General features: G+C 38.6%; 1 protein-coding gene across 50 annotated transcripts in view; it reads left to right on the plus strand.

The window, feature by feature from the left end:
* The first annotated feature begins 12,334 nt into the window (after positions 1 to 12,334).
* Positions 12,335 to 19,579, plus strand: part of TTN (titin) — a 465,728-nt gene continuing 458,483 nt past the window's right edge. For all 50 annotated transcript variants that reach the window (XM_067549108.1, XM_067549128.1, XM_067549138.1 and 47 more), the window contains exons 1-2: positions 12,335 to 12,491; positions 14,584 to 14,706. In XM_067549108.1, coding sequence (XP_067405209.1) covers positions 12,390 to 12,491; positions 14,584 to 14,706 — 225 coding nt within the window. In that variant the 5' untranslated portion in view covers positions 12,335 to 12,389. The remainder of the gene's footprint in view (positions 12,492 to 14,583; positions 14,707 to 19,579) is intronic.

Below are 19,579 nucleotides of genomic sequence, written 5' to 3' on the forward strand. Positions count from 1 at the left end.
TGTTGGTAGAAAGTTATTAAAATTAAGTTGCTAAAATCTCAGTAAAATATGTAGTGTTTGGACTTTCCCAAATGCTAGTGAACAGATACCTCTAATGCTAATCTCTCTATTTCTCATGTTAAAGGTAATATCTGTACATGTGTGTTACATAACTCTCACATGGTTGGGACAGACTACTTGATAACTAGAGCCATTAGTCATTGCTGAGTTTTGCCCATAATAGCTCCATCCTTAAAGGGGAGAGTGGTCAATTGATACCCATTGAAAAGCAACATGTGCAGAGATAACGCCTCAAATTCTCTGTACAGTAGGTAAAAACCAGTTTATGGGACAATGGAGAAGGGGAAACTCCCATTCAGGGACGAGTCAGACAGGATGACTTCACCAAAGAATTACCTCATGGACTGTCTCTCTTCTCCGCCCCTTTCTACCTGTCACCCAGCATCCCCTTTTTGCATCTGTGAGCCCTGGGGTCAGAACAGTCACATGGCAGTACTTTTCAGAAAAAGCTCCCTAGTGGAAGAAAGGGGGGCTCTTTTTACCACATGGGATTCTAAGAGGCTAGGACATAGCCAGGTTAAAAAAAAAAACCCTAGCTGCCATATCTGAACCTATAGCTGAACCTATAAGACTTTGTTACTTTGAACAGAGGTTTTAGAAGATACTAATCTAAGTGTGTCTATGTCTTCAGTATTCTTAGCATTGTGTAAACTTCTCTTGCTTCATTTTCATTTAATTAATAGTCTAAATAACTTTATTACAGGATCGGACTGAGCATTGCCTTTTTGCATGAAGGAGGGAGCTCTAAGAAGAAACTGGTCTGTATCTGGTCCTTTGGAAGCGGAGGAACTTGGATTTTCTGTGATATGACTGTGAAAGGGGCCTAATATCATAGGGGTCTGGTTACTTGGTGTCATGAGGGGCTGGGGTTTCCAAGAGGACTGTTTATTAAGGTTGGCAAAAACTAGGGAGGTAGTAAGCAGTATGGTTAGGTGGTGTGTCTAAGGAGTTAGAATCCCAGCTGGCCTGGGTTAATTTCTTTGCAATTGAACGGTCTGCTCTGAAATGGAACCATGGTCTTGAGATACCCAGGAGTGAGATACCAGCAGTTAGTTTTTTTCAGGAGAGACTTTTCCAAAAACCCAAGTGCATGGGGGAAGCAGACCACAGGGACTATCATGCTGTTCAGCTGAGCTGTCTTTAAAAAGCCACAAGATCTGCTTGCAGAAAAGCTGGCTTGACTGCAGGTGGACTGCTGGTTGTTTGGTGGTGTCTTGTGGCAGTTCTAGAGCCAGCATGAGCAGTTTAGGCATTCCACTCTCAGTTGAGAATTGGATGGGGACATCTTCCAACCCAGAAATCCAGGGAGAGATTGGTGGGAAGGTGAGTGAATAGGGGAATTAAGAAGGACACATGACTTTAGGAAGAAATTACCATAAGAAATTTTCAACAATAGCAGTTGCTCTAAGTTTTCAAGACTGTCTTTTTTTCCCCCTGGGTTTTTCTATCATGAATTTTTTTCCAGTTTTAACTCTATTTAATAAAGGGATAATTTGGTATGAAAGGAATTTTCCAGGTGTAATTTATTTGTCTTAACACAGCGCTAGGGTGGTCTTGCATTCCCTGCTGGAGAGCAGCTCAAAATGGAGTCAAAGGCTAAGGAGACCTGGTTTAAAAAAAATGCTGCTTCTCTTTTTACATCAGGCTTCAAAAGCATTTGTTCCTTGTATATTCTCAGGTCCTTGAGTTAGGAGGGAAGGTTTACAATTATGAAAGGTTAACAAAGTAGTTAGATCCTCTTCCTTTTGCTCAAAGGAACAAGCCAGAGGGGAGCAGACAAGATCCCAACCCATGCACACGACAGCTGCAACAGCTATCAGATGTAAACTTCAGAACCAGCAAGAGTGAGTGATCTTTTTCCAGACTATCAGATCTCCCAGAGTTAAAGTAAATTCCTCCAATTATTTAATTGGTTTATGATTTCTCTGGTTTATGATGATACTTGTCCGCTGGGGTTTGTAAAAGAGGAAAATCCTGGAACAAAAGATACACAAGTAGAAAGGCTAAGAGTTAAGATGTCACAACTGTTCTACTTCTTCACAACAACTGTGAATATTATTAGATTGATTCTCCTAATTTTTACATCACTGGTACAGGCTCCTAAAACATGGCAGTCTCCAGTGGGTAACATTTTGGTGTGACTTCTCCTAAATCTGGTGTTAAAAATGTAATTGGTCCATTATTTGAACCATTATGCTATGTGTCTGCCTGACTGACTATATATCTATCTATAGGTACTTAATTAGCCCCATCTCTATAGCATCAGGTGCCTTTTTATCAATCTGTCCCACCTTATATTTAGTTGTGACACTCTGGTTACCTTTTCCAGACCTGAGGAAGAGCTCTGTGAAACTTGAAAAGTTGTCTCTTCCACCAAGAGAAGTGGGCCCCATAAAAGATATCACCTCATCCTACCTTCTCTATCTCTTCTCTACTAATGTTACTTCTCAGCTTACAGGATAAGGAAGGGGGACACCGCACTGAAATTCCCCTAAGTTGGAAAAAGCAAAGGACATTTTAACCACTCTTAAGTTTGGATGCTGGGAATGGGGAATTTGGGAGGAAGGAGACACTACATAGAAAAAAATCTTATGTCATGATGTGAGCAAAGCACTCACATGTAATTAACTGTAACTCTGAACCGAGGCACTGTAAGGTGGTGTTTCTGAATGCACGTGTAATAAAGTATTTGTGGTACTATATGGCACGATTTTGTTTCCAGCGTAAAGGCATCAACAAAATATTAGATGTACAAGGTGCATGATGGGCCTAGTGCTTTGACTCAACTGTCACTATGCCCCTTGCTCTTAAAATTTGTCATCTACTCCTATGGAATCACTTGTGTAACATATTGGAAATATATTAGGCTTATTGTGCAGGTATCTTCAAGATCACGTAGCCTTGTGGAACCATTTTTTAAATTGCTAAATAGGTTTTTTATATTTCTATATAAAGAAAAAAGACTTTGATGAACTTCAATTGTTTTGTAGGCAATTTGTTATATAGTCTACTATTAACATTAGATCATACCTGTGGGAACATCTGACACTGTTGGTGCTGCACAAATGTGAATGACTCTGAATACCATAGCCCCTTCTGACTTCTTATAGTCAGACCTGGGTGCTTAAGAACTCTGAGCAGACCCAATGTAAATATTCTTAATTTCCAACAGTTAGAGTATAATGTTCTTCCTTTTTGAGGTTGAGCTGGCAAGCGATTTCCATGAAAGCTTCAGTTATAAAGCAAAGCATGAACCGTAGGGACGCTGAGTGTCCTTGACAACTGCTTTACCCAGTTTGCAAAAACTTTGTTTTTTCTTAAGTACAATCTTTTTTTACTACATCCAAGAACACAGACATTCATTTATTAATAGTCCCAAGGACCTTCTAAACATTTATTAATAATTCCTGAATATACAGTACTTTACTGAGGAGGAGGCCAGAGAAAGATGTCATGCAGCTGTTTCCTTGAAAAAGAAATTAATGCTGGGCATGAAAATCTGAGAAAATAATCTAGGCTGAAACTTTTGTAGTGCCTTTTTAGCAGTAGTAACAACTCCCAGAAGAAGTGGTGGAAGGCCCATTTTTTGAGACAGTTCAAATCTACACCAGAACAAAACAGTAGAAAATAGCAGTGCAGGCCCATTGGGAACAGGACCATATAAAGACCATATAAATCTAAAAAGATTGTTTACCTCTCTATCCATGATTCTGTACTCTACTGCTATACCCTGCCTTTCTCTGTGTCATTCCTGAAGATGAAAAAATGTTCCTGTCATTTTAAGTGACATATTTCAGATAAAAATGATTTTTCTGGCATTTTTAGTCCATGGATTATCAAGTGGGTTTTTGTCCTTTAATTTTCATATTCACTTTTAATTTTCTCAGGGTATGTCTACACTGCAGGCAGCATTGTTGGCAGTGCAGGATCGATTCTGTGGGATTGATTGAGCAGCAGTGGAGACCTGCTCAGTCAATCCCAGAAGTTGACGCTGTTAATCCACCCCTGCGAGAAGAGTAATGCTGCCTCAACCAGAGGGCATTTCCCATTGGCACAGCCCAATGGGGACGCCGCGGTAAGCAGAAATTAGTAAGTCGACGGGAGATATGAAATCTGCCAACAGTGTAGACCAGGCCTCAGCAAGAGTTAGATACTAGATAAACAACAGTATCGCTGATGGCTTTCCAGGCATGCATGGATTGCTGTTGGTCCCATGCCTCATTGGCTTATAGTTTGCAGAGCTCCAATGTGCTCCAGCCTCAGCAAGAGTCTTGATTTTTCAGAAACCTTAGCCAAATGTTCAGTGACCATAAATATCCCATACTACTCCTAAGGTATTTTGGTTTTCCTGGACAAGAGCCTTTCTTACCAAATTTAAGCAGTGTTTTCAGTATGTTTAGCCATCAGCTTTTCATATACAAACTACAATGTAGTGATTTGGTACTTAATGCCATTGTGTGATGTGATGCAATGAGTCCAGTCTTCAATTACTTGGGAGTGAGCCACATGCTAACCTTGTAGTGATTGAGTGCAGTCTGCTCTCTTTCTTAAGTTTTATGCGTAGCTCGGCAGGCCTCCATAGGGACGATGGATAACTTGGAGCTGGGCTTGGCAGGGTGAAGGATTATACAATGTACTCGACTAACACATTTGACCTCTACTCTACATATCTGTGCTGATGATCTGAAAATGAGGCCCCACAGCCTGCCTTATGTCACTCACTACTTCTCAGGACATAACCTTTTTTTTCCACTTTAAATGCATATAAAGAACTATAACAACCGGGTCAGCTGTACCCATAATTTTTATTAATGCATTGCTAGAAATTGCATGAAAAAGTAATATCAAGCCACAAACTCAAAGAGATTTGTAATGTTTTATTTCCATCCAATGTAAATGGTCAATTTGCTAGGTAGTTGCCATGTATAACCACCATTTCATGGCATATTATTTCTGACAGAACAGGCATTCATAAAGAAGACAGGGTTTTCACTCAGTGATACAAAGCATGTGAACAGCCAGGATGACTGGGACCAGTCTCTCTTCTAATCACTATTTGCTTGACTTCTTGACTGTGCAAATTTTGTTTTCTGGCCTTTCCACTTTGTTTTCCTCATAAGAGGAATTTCCTCTTTCCCATGACTGCCCTCCCTCCTCAGCTGACAATTGGTACACATGGTACAAATGATCTGACACATATTTTAATGATATAGCATGGATCTCATTTCCCAAGAACATTCTGCTTTCAGAGTCCTCTTGGGGTTGCTGCTGCCAGGGCATCAAAGAGAAAGGGGAAGGATAGCAGACAAAAATTCCTACTTCACAAGGTTGTTGTGAGAGTAAACTCATTAGTGTTTGGGAGGCAGTCAGATAGCATGGTGATGGAGGCCATGTTGTACCCAGAGGGGAAAAAGCCAATGTCCTTTCGGGCTGCATAAACAGTCATCAACACAGGATTTGGAAGTGCTGGTACCTTGCTGCATGATTGATGAGACTGTAATTATCACACTCAGATCTGGGCAAAGTCAAACTGAAAGAACAAGGAAGAGTAACAAAACTAGGTAATAGTCTGGAAGGATTTAATGTCTGATGAAAGAGTAAAATAATATTTATAACCTGGCTAAGTGACAACTGTGTGGACTGGTGTAGAAGTTTGGAAAGATAAAACTGACTATAAATATTTCAAGGGGTAAATAAATACACAGCAAGGAAATATTCATCATATTTCAGGATGGTATAACTGAGAGAAATGGGATGAATGAAGAAATATGATTACTAAATATCAGGCAAAACGTTTAAACAGCTGGGAAATAGTTTTACATGGGTACTGATGGAAGTGCCATTGCTTGTGACACTTAAAATTAGACTGGACATATTAGAAGATCTGGTGGAGGGACCAGTCCTGCATTAGCAAGAAAATCAACGAGGTCATTTAATGCATATTAGTTGGTATAGCAGAATTCAATTTTTTTAAAAATTTGTTTATAATTTTGATGAATAATATCAATGTTTATTTTAAGCACCTTTTTATCAATTTAAATTTTCACAGTTGCACAGTTATGGCTTTTAAGATTTTTTTTCCCCAATTTTTATTGATTTAAATTTTCAAAGTTGTGGGAAATTATGGGGAAGGAGTGTCCGACAACAGGGTTTAATGACAGTAGATGTTGAGGATCAAAAAGTTAAGACTTTATAACCATTAAAACACTAATAATCAATATCCTTAAATCACACTCTAATAAGTTGTGGAGCAGCATTTTTCTTACTTAGCCTATTTCTAAATTTCAATTATCATAGATGGAAATATTTTTTGTCCATTTGTGTGTGTATGGTGAAATCAACATTTACTGATTTAAAAAAATCTAATCCTTGCAAGCCTACTTATTATCCAACTTTACATGTAGTGAAGGCTGCCTCTATGATAAAGGTGGTAGGGGGTAGTGAGGGTGGGGAAGGAGTGGGAATCCTTTAGAATTTCTATTAGTTTGGACAAACTTTGGGGTTCTTCACTGAAGAGCATAGCTGAACCCTTTAACAGTTTCTGTCGCTAGCTCCTATGATATTAGAAGCTGCAGCTGAGGTGGTGAAATAATTGCTTTGTGTTCCAACTGTAACTCTGATTTAGTTAAAGAAACAGAAAAGCCTGCAGAGTCAGTCTAAGTAGGGGAAAATAAATCTGCTTCTAGCTGATTTTCTCTCCTGCAAATTTCTCTTTTTTATGGGAATGATTTAGACTGTCCTTTTTTTTTTTTTTTTTTTTTTTTTTTTTTTCTTTTTCTTTTTCTTTCCAGTTCAGAATAGTAAAGTTCCACATAGCAATGGGATGGAAAAAAAGAGAAAGAGTGAAGCAGTTCAGATTCTCTCAACAGACTTTACATGGTTATGCTAAGGTATCATGTTATGAATACTGTAATGAAGCAAAATCCAAATAATGTGCTGGAGTTTAAGTCCCATTGACTTGGGCTTCTAAGTCCTTTATGTGGTTTTTTTTGCAAACTTTTCCTCACATGATACTTTCTAAAGGGCTTACTATTATTTTACTTAAATATAACCTTTCTCCTGGAGGATCCCAAGGCACTTTATAAATTATATATATACAACACCACTGACCTGCAGCCACCTCTGCAGTGGAGGGTAGCAGCCACCTGGCAGACAGAATACTGCACAGCTTTGGAGATGGGGAGGAGGAGAAGAGGAAACTTAGGCCAAAGACGTGAGGGCAACCTTCTGTGAAATGTCAGAGGATTTTTAATGTCAACACAGAGCAGACAAAACCTTGATTTTTAAGTTCTTGCATTATGTGACTTTTGCCTCAGTGCTGCAACAGAACATTATTGTTGCTCAATGTGCTTTGCCAGTAGACACAGTGGCAGAGTACTGCTCCCAAATCATTACATATATAGAGATGGAAATTAAGTCTAAAAATATATTTCTCTGTAAACAATGTTAACAGTTTGTTACTGGTAAGAGTGTTGTTTTTAAAAAAAACATTAAACAAAATTCTAGAAACTCAGGAGGTTTACCGGTAAGATTCTAACATTTGTACACCAACGTAGAAATGTGTGCATGTGAAAGAGACACAGGTGTGTACATCTCTTCATCCAACATTTTTATGGTGGGAGGGATCACCTCTATATATTGGGAAGTGTCACGGCAGATCTTTTTATCCTTGGGAGATAGGCCCCACAATAGACTGCATGACAACAAGTACAGCACAGCTCATTGATGACTGTGTAACTTACAGGAAAAGACTAAGTGGGCAAAGGAAAAAGAGATGATATTAATACTTGATGCATCTTCATCTCTTCAGATTATGTCATGCAACTTGATGACTGACCTCAGGGAAGGGGGTGGGGGAAGGCAGGAATTTGCAGTTGGTTATTGCTTGAGGTCCAAGGATATGTGGAGAGGGAAAGACAGAAAGGGAAACATATGCATAAAACAGATGCAGAGGTACCTCTCACAGATCCGCTTTCAAACAGTTGTGCTGAACAGGACGGAGTTAGTTTTACATATATGAATCTTTTTCAGTTTCCAGTGGTAAATGATAAGGTAAGTGTGCTGTAATCTTATTAAACAGAGCTCTGTAGTCCTAGGGTATTTTAACAATGTTTTAATTAGGAGCTGCAGTCTTTAGCTTCTCCTGCTGAATTCCATTCACTGGATAAGTAGCTTTTGCTGTTACATGTGTGAAGTGATTGCTGTTAAGAATATAGTTGTGTCATCTGCTTATCTAACAAGTTCTAAATTTAGTCTTCTGAAATTAAGGTCCATCAAGACAGCTATCGCTTTCTCTTAAACAGCATTTTCCCTATAAAAACAATATGCCTTCATTGTTTAGTGTAGCTAACATGTTTACACCTATTTGAGCTATTATCTCTTGTTAACTGAATGACTCATTCTGTATTTTTTGCATCAGTGCTGACTGATTGCTTTCATAAGGTTAAACAGAGATGGTATTAATCTTTAATCAGGTTCTTTGGCCAGGGTTTAAGTAATAAAGTATCTGTGCGCAATCCATATGAGTTTTAATCTTTCTTTTTATTGTAGAATAAGTTGAGTACAGAGATCTCAGTGCTGTTCAAAGAATTCTCACAAAAACATTAAAAATAAAACACCTCTTCATATGGCTGTCTACATTTTAAATATATGTTGAATACTATAATTAATAATACTGGGTGAGATTGTCATTTTATAATACTTCATTAATGGGACAGCATGAAGTTGGCTCAGGTGCAGACCCAAGTCACAATCTTTATCCAGGTTCCCCATCTCCTTCAGAGAGAAGAGTAGCCTGTGCCACCTCTATATCTGGTGCAGCATACATACCCTGGTTCACTAGCACAGCTTCACTGCCTAGCATGTGTTATGTCCCCATAAGTGCAGGGGATTGGATGAGGTGACCTCTCGTCACCAGGACCAAATGGGTATCTGCCCAGGAGTTTTGAAGGAACTCAAATGTGAAATTGCAGAACTCCTAACTATGGTATGTAACCTATCATTTAAATCAGCTTTTGTACCAGATGACTGGAGGATAGCTAATGTGACACCAATTTTTAAAAAAGGCTCCAGAGGCGATCCCGGCAATTACAGGCTGGTAAGCCTGTACCAGGCAAATTAATTGAAATTATAGTAAAGAAGAGAATTATCAGACACAGATTAATACGATTAGTTGGGGAAGAGTCAACATGGTTTTTGTAAAGGGAAATCATGCCTCATCAGTCTACTAGAAATCTTTTAGGGATCAACAAGCATGTTGACAAGGGTGATCCAGTTGATATAGGATACTTTGATTTTCAGAAAGCCTTTGACAAGGTCCCTCACCAAAGGCTCTTAAGCAAAGTAAGCAGTCATGGGATAAGAGGGAAGTTACTCTCCTGACTCAGTAATTTGTTAAAAGCTAGGAAACAAAGGGTAGGAATAAATGGTCAGTTTTCAGAATGGAGAGAGGTAAATAGTGGTGTCCCCCAGGGGTCTGTTCTGGGACCAGTACTGTTCAACATATTCATAAGCGATCTGGAAAAAGGAGTAAAAAGTGAGGTGGCAAAATCTGTAGATAATATAAAACTACTCAAGATAATTAAGTTCAAAGGAGACTGCAAAGAGTTACAAAGGGATCTCAGAAAACTGGGTGACGGCAACAAAATGAAATTCAATGTTGATAAATGCAAAGTAATGCACATTGGAAAACAGAATCCCAACTACACATATAAAATGATGGGGTCTAAATTAGCTGTTACCACTCAGGAAAGAGATCTTGGAGTCATTGTGGATAGTTCTCTTCTGAGGACTTCCACTCAATGTGCAATGGCAATCAAAAAAAGCTAACAGAATGTTGGGAATCATTAGAAAAGGGATAGATGATAAGACAGAAAATATCATATTGCCTCTTTCTAAATGCACGGTACACCCACATCTTGAATAGTGCAGGTAGATCCGGTTGCCCCAACTAAAAAAAAAAAAAATATTGGAATTGGAAAAGGTACAGAAAAAGGCAACAAAAATGATTAGGGGTATGGAACAGCTTCCATATGAGGAGAGATTAATAAGACTGGGACTTTTCAGCCTGGAAAAAAGACAACTAAGGGGAGGGAGGATGGAATATGATAGAGGTCTTTAAAATCATGACGGGTGTATAGAAAAAATATAAGGCAGTGTTGTTTACTCCTTCTCATAACACAAGAAATAGGGGGTCACCAAATGAAATTAATAGGCAGCAGGTTTAAAGTGAACAAAAGGAAGTATTTCGTCGCACAACATACAGTCAACCTGTGGAACTCCTTGTCAGAGAATACTGTGAAGGCCAAGACTATAATGGGGTTCAAAAAAGAACTAGGTAAGTTCATGGAGGACAGGTCCATCAATGGCTATTAGTTTGCCAGAGGCTGGGAATTGCTGACGGAATGGATCACTTCATGATTACCTGTTCTATTCATTCCCTCTGAAGCACCTGGCATTAGCTATTGTTGGAAGACAGGATACTGGGCTAGATGGACCATTGGTCTGACCCAGTATGGCCGTTCTTATGCTCTCTGCATCACATAGCTGAAGTGTTGCTGCTTTGTGATTTGTTTTTGGCTTTGAGTCTGGGTATTTTTTTAAAGGAATTGTCAGCTATGCCCTCCTCAGCTCAGTTAGCTCAAGACTGCTTGCTATCCATAGTTACAAGTGGCCACAATGTTTGTTGAAGTGCTTTAGCACAGAGGGCCAACTCTCAACACATCAGCTCATTCACCATAGCTCTGCCCTCCTCTTCCTCCAATACAAAATATTTTATCACTTTCTTTCAGATTTTAGCTTCACTACTGTCTGAATGGCTTGTTATAATAATTAATAATATAATATTATAAATACAATTCTGCAGTTCAGCCAGACTATATGGGAGCCACTATTGCACTTTGCTCCCATGTGTTTGTACTACTGGAACTTCTGAGACATGTTTTTGTGATGTCCCTTGGCATCAGTTCACACACAAATAGAGCCTCCATGTGTGGAGAACCTAGGAGAGACATTTCATGGTCAGAGAATTGCAGAGCTTTCTTGCAGAGCACTTGAGTAGCCAGAATTTTTGCTGAATGCAAAGGTTATTTTTTCTTTTTCTTTTTAACTTTGCATGCTTGATTGCATGGATAGCTTAATATTTCTCTAATGTGGAAACTATCATGTTTTCATCCTGGATTTGCTTCTAAATTGATCTAAACTGTTACATATTTTTAAAGAAATAAAACAAGCAGATGCTTATAAGTCTGTTAAGTCTGTGGTTTCTCCAATGTGCTTCTGTCATCTGAGCAACCTGTGACCTAAACTCCAGTGTCACTTTCTCAGCTGTTCTGTCACAGGGAATCAAACAGCAGCTGTCTAATACCACAGTCCACTTGTGGCATCTCTGCGTTTCTAGCCGTAGAATTAATGTACTGACCCTGTGCCACAGTTTAAAACTGTCTGTGATTTCCCTGCGCTGAATAAAAACTAATGTACATTGAAGCCTTTTAGTGAGTTGGGAAATGTGCCTCTTAAAAGCATATTACTAAAGAGGGATTACTTAAGCTTAAATGAAATATAGGAACAACTTGCTATAAAGTGGAGTACTGAATAAAAAATCCTAACAGTACTAAGTGATAAAGTACCTATCAAAAGCCTACACAGGATATTTTGATTCCTTTCTTAGTTTATATGGTCACTATACATTTTAATGTTTTTGGTAAGAAATATATTCTGGTTCCATTCACAGGGTTGGGTGTGTGTGTGTGTGTGTGTGTGAGAGACAAATATATAGTCATTTTTTTTTTATATATATATGTATGTATAATAGTGCTTTGTAATGTACACTGACAGAGAAAATATATATTCAGCAAATTTATGCAGTTCATTAGTAATTAATAAATAGGGAAAATAAGACGTTGTACAAGACGAATATTTAGATCAGCTATTTGCTTGTTTTAAAGCCCTATAATATTGGATCTATCTGTACAGCATTAGTTGTGAAATTGATTCCAGCTATTTTGATTTAAATATCTTTTTTCTATTTGCTTATCCAGTCAGATGATGTTCACTGAGGCAGCCCTTTACACTTCAGATAATGACAAAAAAGAACAGGCAGCTTAATGCTACCAAACTAGGGGTGTGTCAAATCTCTCTCTCAAGAATGATAAACTCAATGGGGTTGTCTATTTTTAACCTCCTGTTCTTTCCTTTTGGCAGGTGTTAGCTGAGCTCTTTTGCTGAATGAATCCAAGTAACCCTGTTTTTGTTGCTTTCTGAAATGACCAGGGTGCGCACACAAGTGTATTGAGGCTACAGTAACGTATGAAGTCCAGTTCTGAAACACCATGTCAAATGAAGGCAACTTTGGTGAGCATCTTTCTACAACAACAGTCAGTTCAGTTGCTGTTCAGGCTGGAGATTCCAGGATTGTTATAGCTATACTTAAGGTAAGACAGCATTTGCTAACAGTTATGCTCTTAGCTCTGTGGATTTAGGTCTGCATAGTATTTAGTAACAGCCTATTCCAAATTCTACTCATATCAGCAGCTATGCAGCGTACAACATTGACCAGGCAAGTACATTTATTTTATTGCTTAAGTTAGTATGTAGAAAACCTCCTAATAAATTCATGCTATTTACAGTGTATCACTTTTCTTTTTTACATGAACCAAAACTATTCAGCCAAACTATGTAAGTTCTTAGGGGCCTAGAATATGTCGGATTCTAAAAGGTGGCAGTGTACATTAGGGCACTGTAAAAATGTTGATCATAATAATACACATGAACATCATGCCTTTGAGGAGTTTAATCTTTTTTAATAAATGTATTTATCGACTCTGTTCATTGTACAATTTTAATTTGTCATAAATGCACAAAGAACCATTTCAGTTAGCCATGTCTTGTTCATAGTATTAGCTGAAAAAAAATCAATTAAAATCATAGTCATCCTTTAAAAAAAAAAGTTGGTTGCCTTTATCATATATATTTAGTAGTAACTCTTGTGTATCTCCTGGTGTTCATAAAGACCTGAAAAACCGTTGCAAAGACTAGTTCCAGTTTACAAAACCTGCATGCAGTTTGGGATGCTAAATAAGACTGGAGTTTTCAAATCTGCCTAAGGGAGTTAGACATCTTCCACCAGTTGGAATGCAATGGAAGTTAGGCACCTCACTCCCTTAGATACTTCTAAAAATGCTAACCTAAGATATTAGAGTTTGATAACTATAAGATAGATTAAAGACAGTGACTATGTGTGTACTGACAGTAATGGGGGTCAGATTTTGCATTTAGAATGACATAGGGCTTCTTTTCCTCCCAGCAGAAAATTTCTCCTCTTCCTTAGCAGATGTGGAAAGACCTATCTGCTAAGATGCTGCAAAAAAGGACAGGATTTTGGAGAGGACGCATACTGCTCCTCTGTGCACCATCAAACTTATATTCATGATTGGCTCTGCAGTTCAGTAGGGATTTAGATGCTGGTGGGAATGAGCTAGTGGATTTGCTACTATGCTAATCCTCCTGGCATTTCTCCCAGCATAGAGATGGAGGCACAGGTGCCTTGCAGTCTACTCCAATCCTGAGGCTGAAGTAGCTATTATGAAGTGGCAGTCCCGCCTGTTGTCCTGGCTCCTGGTTGCGGAGGCTCACTCCACTACACAGCCTGGCTCATGATCTATCTGCTGCAGACATGATTGTGGGTTAAGTGCTTAGTAACATTATATATTTATATCAGATGCTTTAAACAAATCTTGAACCGATGAATGTTGCTCGTATCTTTATATAGAGTTGGAAATCTCTCAGTTCAACAAGAAACAAAATGAGCCATACTTGCCTGAGTAAGGATTTGCAGGATTGGATCCATCAGTTTCTAGCTTTTATGTTCCTTTAGTAATGTTCTCCCCCAGCTATGCAAAGACCTTTAGGATGTTACTTGAAAAAAAAAATCAAAACACAAAAAGCACTTGTTAGAGAAATGCACAAGTAGAACTCTGGGTGCAGAGGACAGCTGGGTTATGTAAAAGTGACAGCCCTCATATGTGCTTTAATTTGTTTCTGCTGTGAGAAGGTTAGGAAATCAGTTCACCGTGCCCCTTAGCTAAGAGATATCCATGCACACTCCAGCTATAAATATGTTATCAATCCCCAGAGAGAGAGAAAAGGTTATTTTTAGTCTCTGGTATGATTTTTTTTTCCTTTAAAATCTTGACAACTGCATGGGTAGATTGGACGAAGCAAGAATTTGGGACCTGGGTATGTTGCTTCAAATGAAACTTGATTTACCATACAGTTTTTATGGCATCCCATTATTGAAGTTTGTGTTCACTGGATTTTTTATACTTTGGGGCCTGATTATGCAAATGGATACATGTAAGTCGATTCCTGCACTCATTGCCTTCACTAGGGCTATATTTGGGTGCAGGAGTCTGCCAGGGAAGATCCATTTGGGCCTTAACTGGTATGTTTTGGGGATGGGATATAAAGAGCACTTGTGTTTTCTGGATGATACACACTGGGTGTTTGTTTATGTTTGCATTTTAGTGTGGGAAATGGGTGCAACTTCAGCTGGCGGAGTCAATACCAAATGTATTAGAAATTGGCAGCAATCAAGATGAGACCAAAAAACTACTACAAGATCATGAACTACTCCTGGCTAAACTTAAGGTAAGGTGTGTGATATGGATGCACGCAGATTTTCCTGGTCTCCTTGCAGCTATGATATAGGTCACCATAGGTGCATGGGCCTTTGTTGTGATCTGTCAGCAAAAACCAACCTTTGTTGATGTAATGAATGAAAATAAGACCCCATAATAGTTCTGCAATGGAAAACTATAATGTAATAATGTTTTTCTGGCAGAACCAGTAAAATATCATATCCTCCCCCCCCCCCCCCCCCCCCCCCCAACACACACACACACACTTTATGCATTACTGTGAAATAAAATAAAAACTTATACAGCCTTCAGTACCTGCTAGAAACAGAGGAAAGTTAAGGTTTTTATTTGTTCTGCTGGCCTGTGAAAAGTTAGACTGGATCATATAATTATTGGTAACAACTACAAAAATAATCAAGTGTTTTGTAAATGTGAAATTAACATTCCAGTCACTTTTTACTGTTATGACTGATGTATGTAATCATAGGAATAAGGTGATAACTTTAAGCAGGTGATTGGCTTGAGGTGGGAAGATGATAGTTAAATCATAGAGCTAACATCACTGTTAGGAAATAAAGAGCATTTTTAGGAACAGAATATTATTCAGTGGCATTTCAAGGATGAGGAGGTAGTACAGTAACACACTATTGCATTAAATTATTCTTATTTTGCTGACACTTGAGACAGACTAAAATAAACTGAGATGTATATTCACTTTCCTGAACTGCAGGGATAGTTGTATCTTCCGTATACTTACTGAATCTTGAGACTCTTGTGGATGCACAATGCCGTTATGTTGTATTGTGAGGTCCCATTCAAGTTTCTTGATGCTAGTGCATTTTATTAAATTCAGATTTTGTTCATATTTTAAGCCAGAGCAAATAGGAACTGGGAAAAAATGTTTGCTCCTTTTAATATTAATGCTTAGGTGCTGCACCACTCATATCAAGCTACGTGTCAATCATATGTGAAATAATAAAATAGATCTATGCAGAGTGTAATCTAATATGGTGTATACATATTGGAATTTGGATACCACAAGTGATAATGTTTAAAGTAATTAGGATCTACCTTACTGGCACAAGAAACTGAATTTCATCCTCCAACAATAAGAAATAATCTTGAATCCTAGAAGCAGAAAACACCATAATCCCAAAAATCAGCAACCCAAAATAGATTTTAAAACCCATCTGTCAAAAAAAAAAAAACAAGCCAGTATTACATATATTTTCTATTAAATATTTTCATTGCTGGAAATGTCCATCCACAAGAAATCTTATTGATGTCATCTGATATTTACAATAATAAATGTAAACAACAATAATAAAATGGCCTCTTTTTAGGCAGCAACCTGCCAGTTCTATACTAAACAAAATCTAGTGCAACAGTCTCTCTCTCTCTCTCTCTTTTTCATCCTGGAGCATCTTTGCAGACAAGGTGAGCAGTACAGTGTCACCATACATTCCTAGCCATGGTTTATTCCTCCATTAATCCCTGCATGCTCAGTCCCTGCTTACAATAATTTAAAAAATATTTTGAATAACAAATATTGTTGGAGAAATCAGTGTTGAATAGTGAACAGCCCACAGGAAATATTATTCCCAATTAATAATTCAACCAGCTCCAATACATTACTACAGGCGGGGGGTAAATAGAGGCTGTGTGAAGGCAGGGGAGTAGCTCAGGGTGCAGGAAGGGGCTGTATCTGAGGGGGTGCTGCTGTTGCGGTGTCGGCCAGGTGCGCAGTCCCTAGTTGGCATGGTGGGGCAGTTCCACAGGGCAGGGGATGGGGTGAGGGGCGCGCTCTGCTCACCTGAGGACACAATGGACAGGGGAAGAGGGACACCCCAACATCAGCCCCTGCCCGGCTCTGCACAGCAGATCAGGAGGCAGGCTCCGGGTTCCAAGCAGCTTGGCCAGCAAGGGGCTCCATGGTGGGGGCAGCGGCGGCTGCGGATGGCAGGGCAGTGGTGGGAGGAGGGGCAGCAACTTCCCTTCTGCTGCAAACTTCACCCAAATGTGGTACGAAACTCAGGGAACAGCCTACCTCCATCCTCCCTGGAATCCCCTTTCAGGTAGTTAAAGGCTGCTATCAAATCCCACCTCATTCTTCTCTTCTGCAGACTAAACAAGCCTAGTTCCCTCAGCCTCTCCTCATAAATCTTGTGCTCCAGGCCCCTAATCATTTTTGTTGCCCTCCGCTGGACTCTCTCTAACGTCTCCACATCCTTGTTGTAGTGGGGGTGCCCAAAACTGGATACAATACTCCAAATGCAGCCTCACCAATGCCGAATAGAGGGGAATAATCACTTCCCTCGATCTGCTGGCAATGCTCCTACTAATGCAGCCCAATATGCTATTAGCCTTCTTGGCAACCAGGGCACACTGCTGACTCATATCTAGCTTCCTATCCACTGTAACCCCCAGGTCCTTTTCTGCAGAACTGCTGACTAGCTCGTTGGTGCCCAGTCTGTAGCTGTGCATGGGATTCTTCCGTCCTAAGTGGAGGACTCTGCACTTGTCCTTGCTGAACCTCATCAGATTTCTTTTGGCCCAATCCTCCAATTTTCTAGGTCACTCGGTATCCTATCCCTACCTTCCAGGGTATCTGCCACTCCCCCTAGCTTAGTGTCATATGCAAACTTGCTGAGGGTGCAATCCGTCCCATCCTCCAGATCATTAATGAAGATGTTGAACAAAACCAACCCCAGGACCGACCCCTGGGGCACTCCGCTTGTGACCAGCTGCCAGCTAGACATGGAGCCATTGATCACTACCCGTTGAACCCGATGATCTAGCCAGCTCTCTATCCATTTTATAGTCCATTCATCCAACCTATACTTCTTTAACTTGCTGATAAGAATACTGTGGGAGACTGTATCAAAAGCTTTGCTAAAGTCAAGGTATATCATGTACACCGCTTTCCCCACATCCAGAGAGCCAGTCACCTCTTCATAGAAGGCATTCAGGTTGGTTAATATCCCTAAAATCTAAAACACAGGCATTTGAACGATACATAGCAAAAAATTCTCATAATTCAAAACACTCTGCATTTTTATCACATATTAGATTGAGGATTTGTAAGGTTATATAAGATTATACAGATGAACTGTGATTCAAGCTGTCAAGTTGTAGAAGATTTTGAAAGTTACAGAGATGCAAAAGGAAAAAGTAGGAAAACAAAACAAATATCTTTTTACTGCACATAGTGGCAAAAAGAGAAAGGGAAAAATTAATATTCAAAATTTTGAATTTTTGAAATCTTTTTGAAGACATATTTTATGAAAATTTGAAAATATTCCTTTCAAGTGTCATGAAATGAAAACAACTTTGACATTTTTAATTTGTTGTGAAACTGTTTTTCCTGCTTTTGACCAAATCTACTTATAAGTTTATGCAACACTGTGAGATTGTTTTGAATTGTCCTTGCATTACATTCTTCAGATGTTTTTGTTTCACTAGATTTAAGGTTTTAATTGGTTTTTGTTCATGTTAATTGTAATTGTGGTTTAATTTTCCATTTTTCTATTATTACTGCTGTTATATTAATTTGGATATTTTAAAACTTTACAATAAAAATTGCACACCCACACATTAAGGTGAAGGCCCTGATCCTACAAACACTTGTGTGTGCTTAATGAGTAGTCCCATTGAAATCAAAGTTAAGTGTGTGCGCACAGGATGGTGTTCAAGACCCAGATCTGGCAAAGACTTCAGCAACTGTTTAATGGCTAAACACGTGAGCAGTCCCACATGCTTAAATATTGCAGGGCTGGGGGGTTTAAGGATCTGTGCAGTATTTGCAGATTGTTTTTTGAATATGTCACCAGGCTGGCAAATAAAAAGTTGGTGTGTTTTTATTTCTAACTGTGCTGAAATCTCAGCCTGGTATTTGAACATGAAGCTGTTTGATTTTTGGCCTTTTTCTCTTCCCCCTGGTTTGTGCATTGTTAGAGTTAACAAAGATATGCAAGTCATATTCTTCCCTCAATTACACCTACGAAACCCAACACTTATGTATCTGAGGACAGAATTTGGCATCGCAATTGGAATTTAGATTACAATACTTTTGAAGATGTACAGACCAGAATATAATCCATCTTGCTGTTCCAAGGAGCTATTGGCTCTGAAATGCTAACAGGCATTAAAAAATAATACCAACCTATTTGTCACTAATGTGAACAGATAAGACTTAAAACGCTGAGGAAGCAGATGTCTAGAGGAAGAAAGTTCTGGATTTTTTTTTTACTATATAGTCACTTTTCTAACTATGACCAGCAGAGTCATTTTTCTAATTATAAATCATACAGAAAAAATAATCATGTGTATATTTTTAAATTTTTAGGCAAAACTTATCCAAATATGTTTCCTTTGATAGAACATATTGGGCCATATACGTATAAATTGGCACAGCTCCACTGAAGCTGAGAATGTGGCTCAGTATTATGTTACACTGAAAAATGCAGTGCAGTAATTTAAAAAAGAACCCCATTTAAAACATTAGTGGATTATGAAGAGGAAAATTTTGCTAACCAGGTTGAAAGACTAAACAGTAAATGATAAACATTAGACTAAACAGGAAATATGAACATGCATACAATATTAAATAATCTAGTTAAACTTCCTTCTAACATTACTTCACATTCATTCATATCTGTAACACAGTTGTTTATAGATGAAATATTTACTCCCTGATTTTGTATTTCTAGCATGGTCATAATGTCTAATAATAACATGAAACGATTATGTAATTTGTGGGGAAACGATTTAAGAGATTAGGATATAGTGCAGGTTCTTAATTTTGTTTCATGATAGCTAATTGACCATTAACATTTGTATATATTTATCACTTGTGTTATGAGTATATACACCAGGGCATGGAT

This window comes from Emydura macquarii, unplaced genomic scaffold, assembly GCF_026122565.2.
Source record: "Emydura macquarii macquarii isolate MOO-44397 ecotype Brisbane River unplaced genomic scaffold, CSIRO-AGI_Emac_v2 contig_1253, whole genome shotgun sequence".
Lineage (NCBI taxonomy): Eukaryota > Metazoa > Chordata > Testudines > Chelidae > Emydura > Emydura macquarii.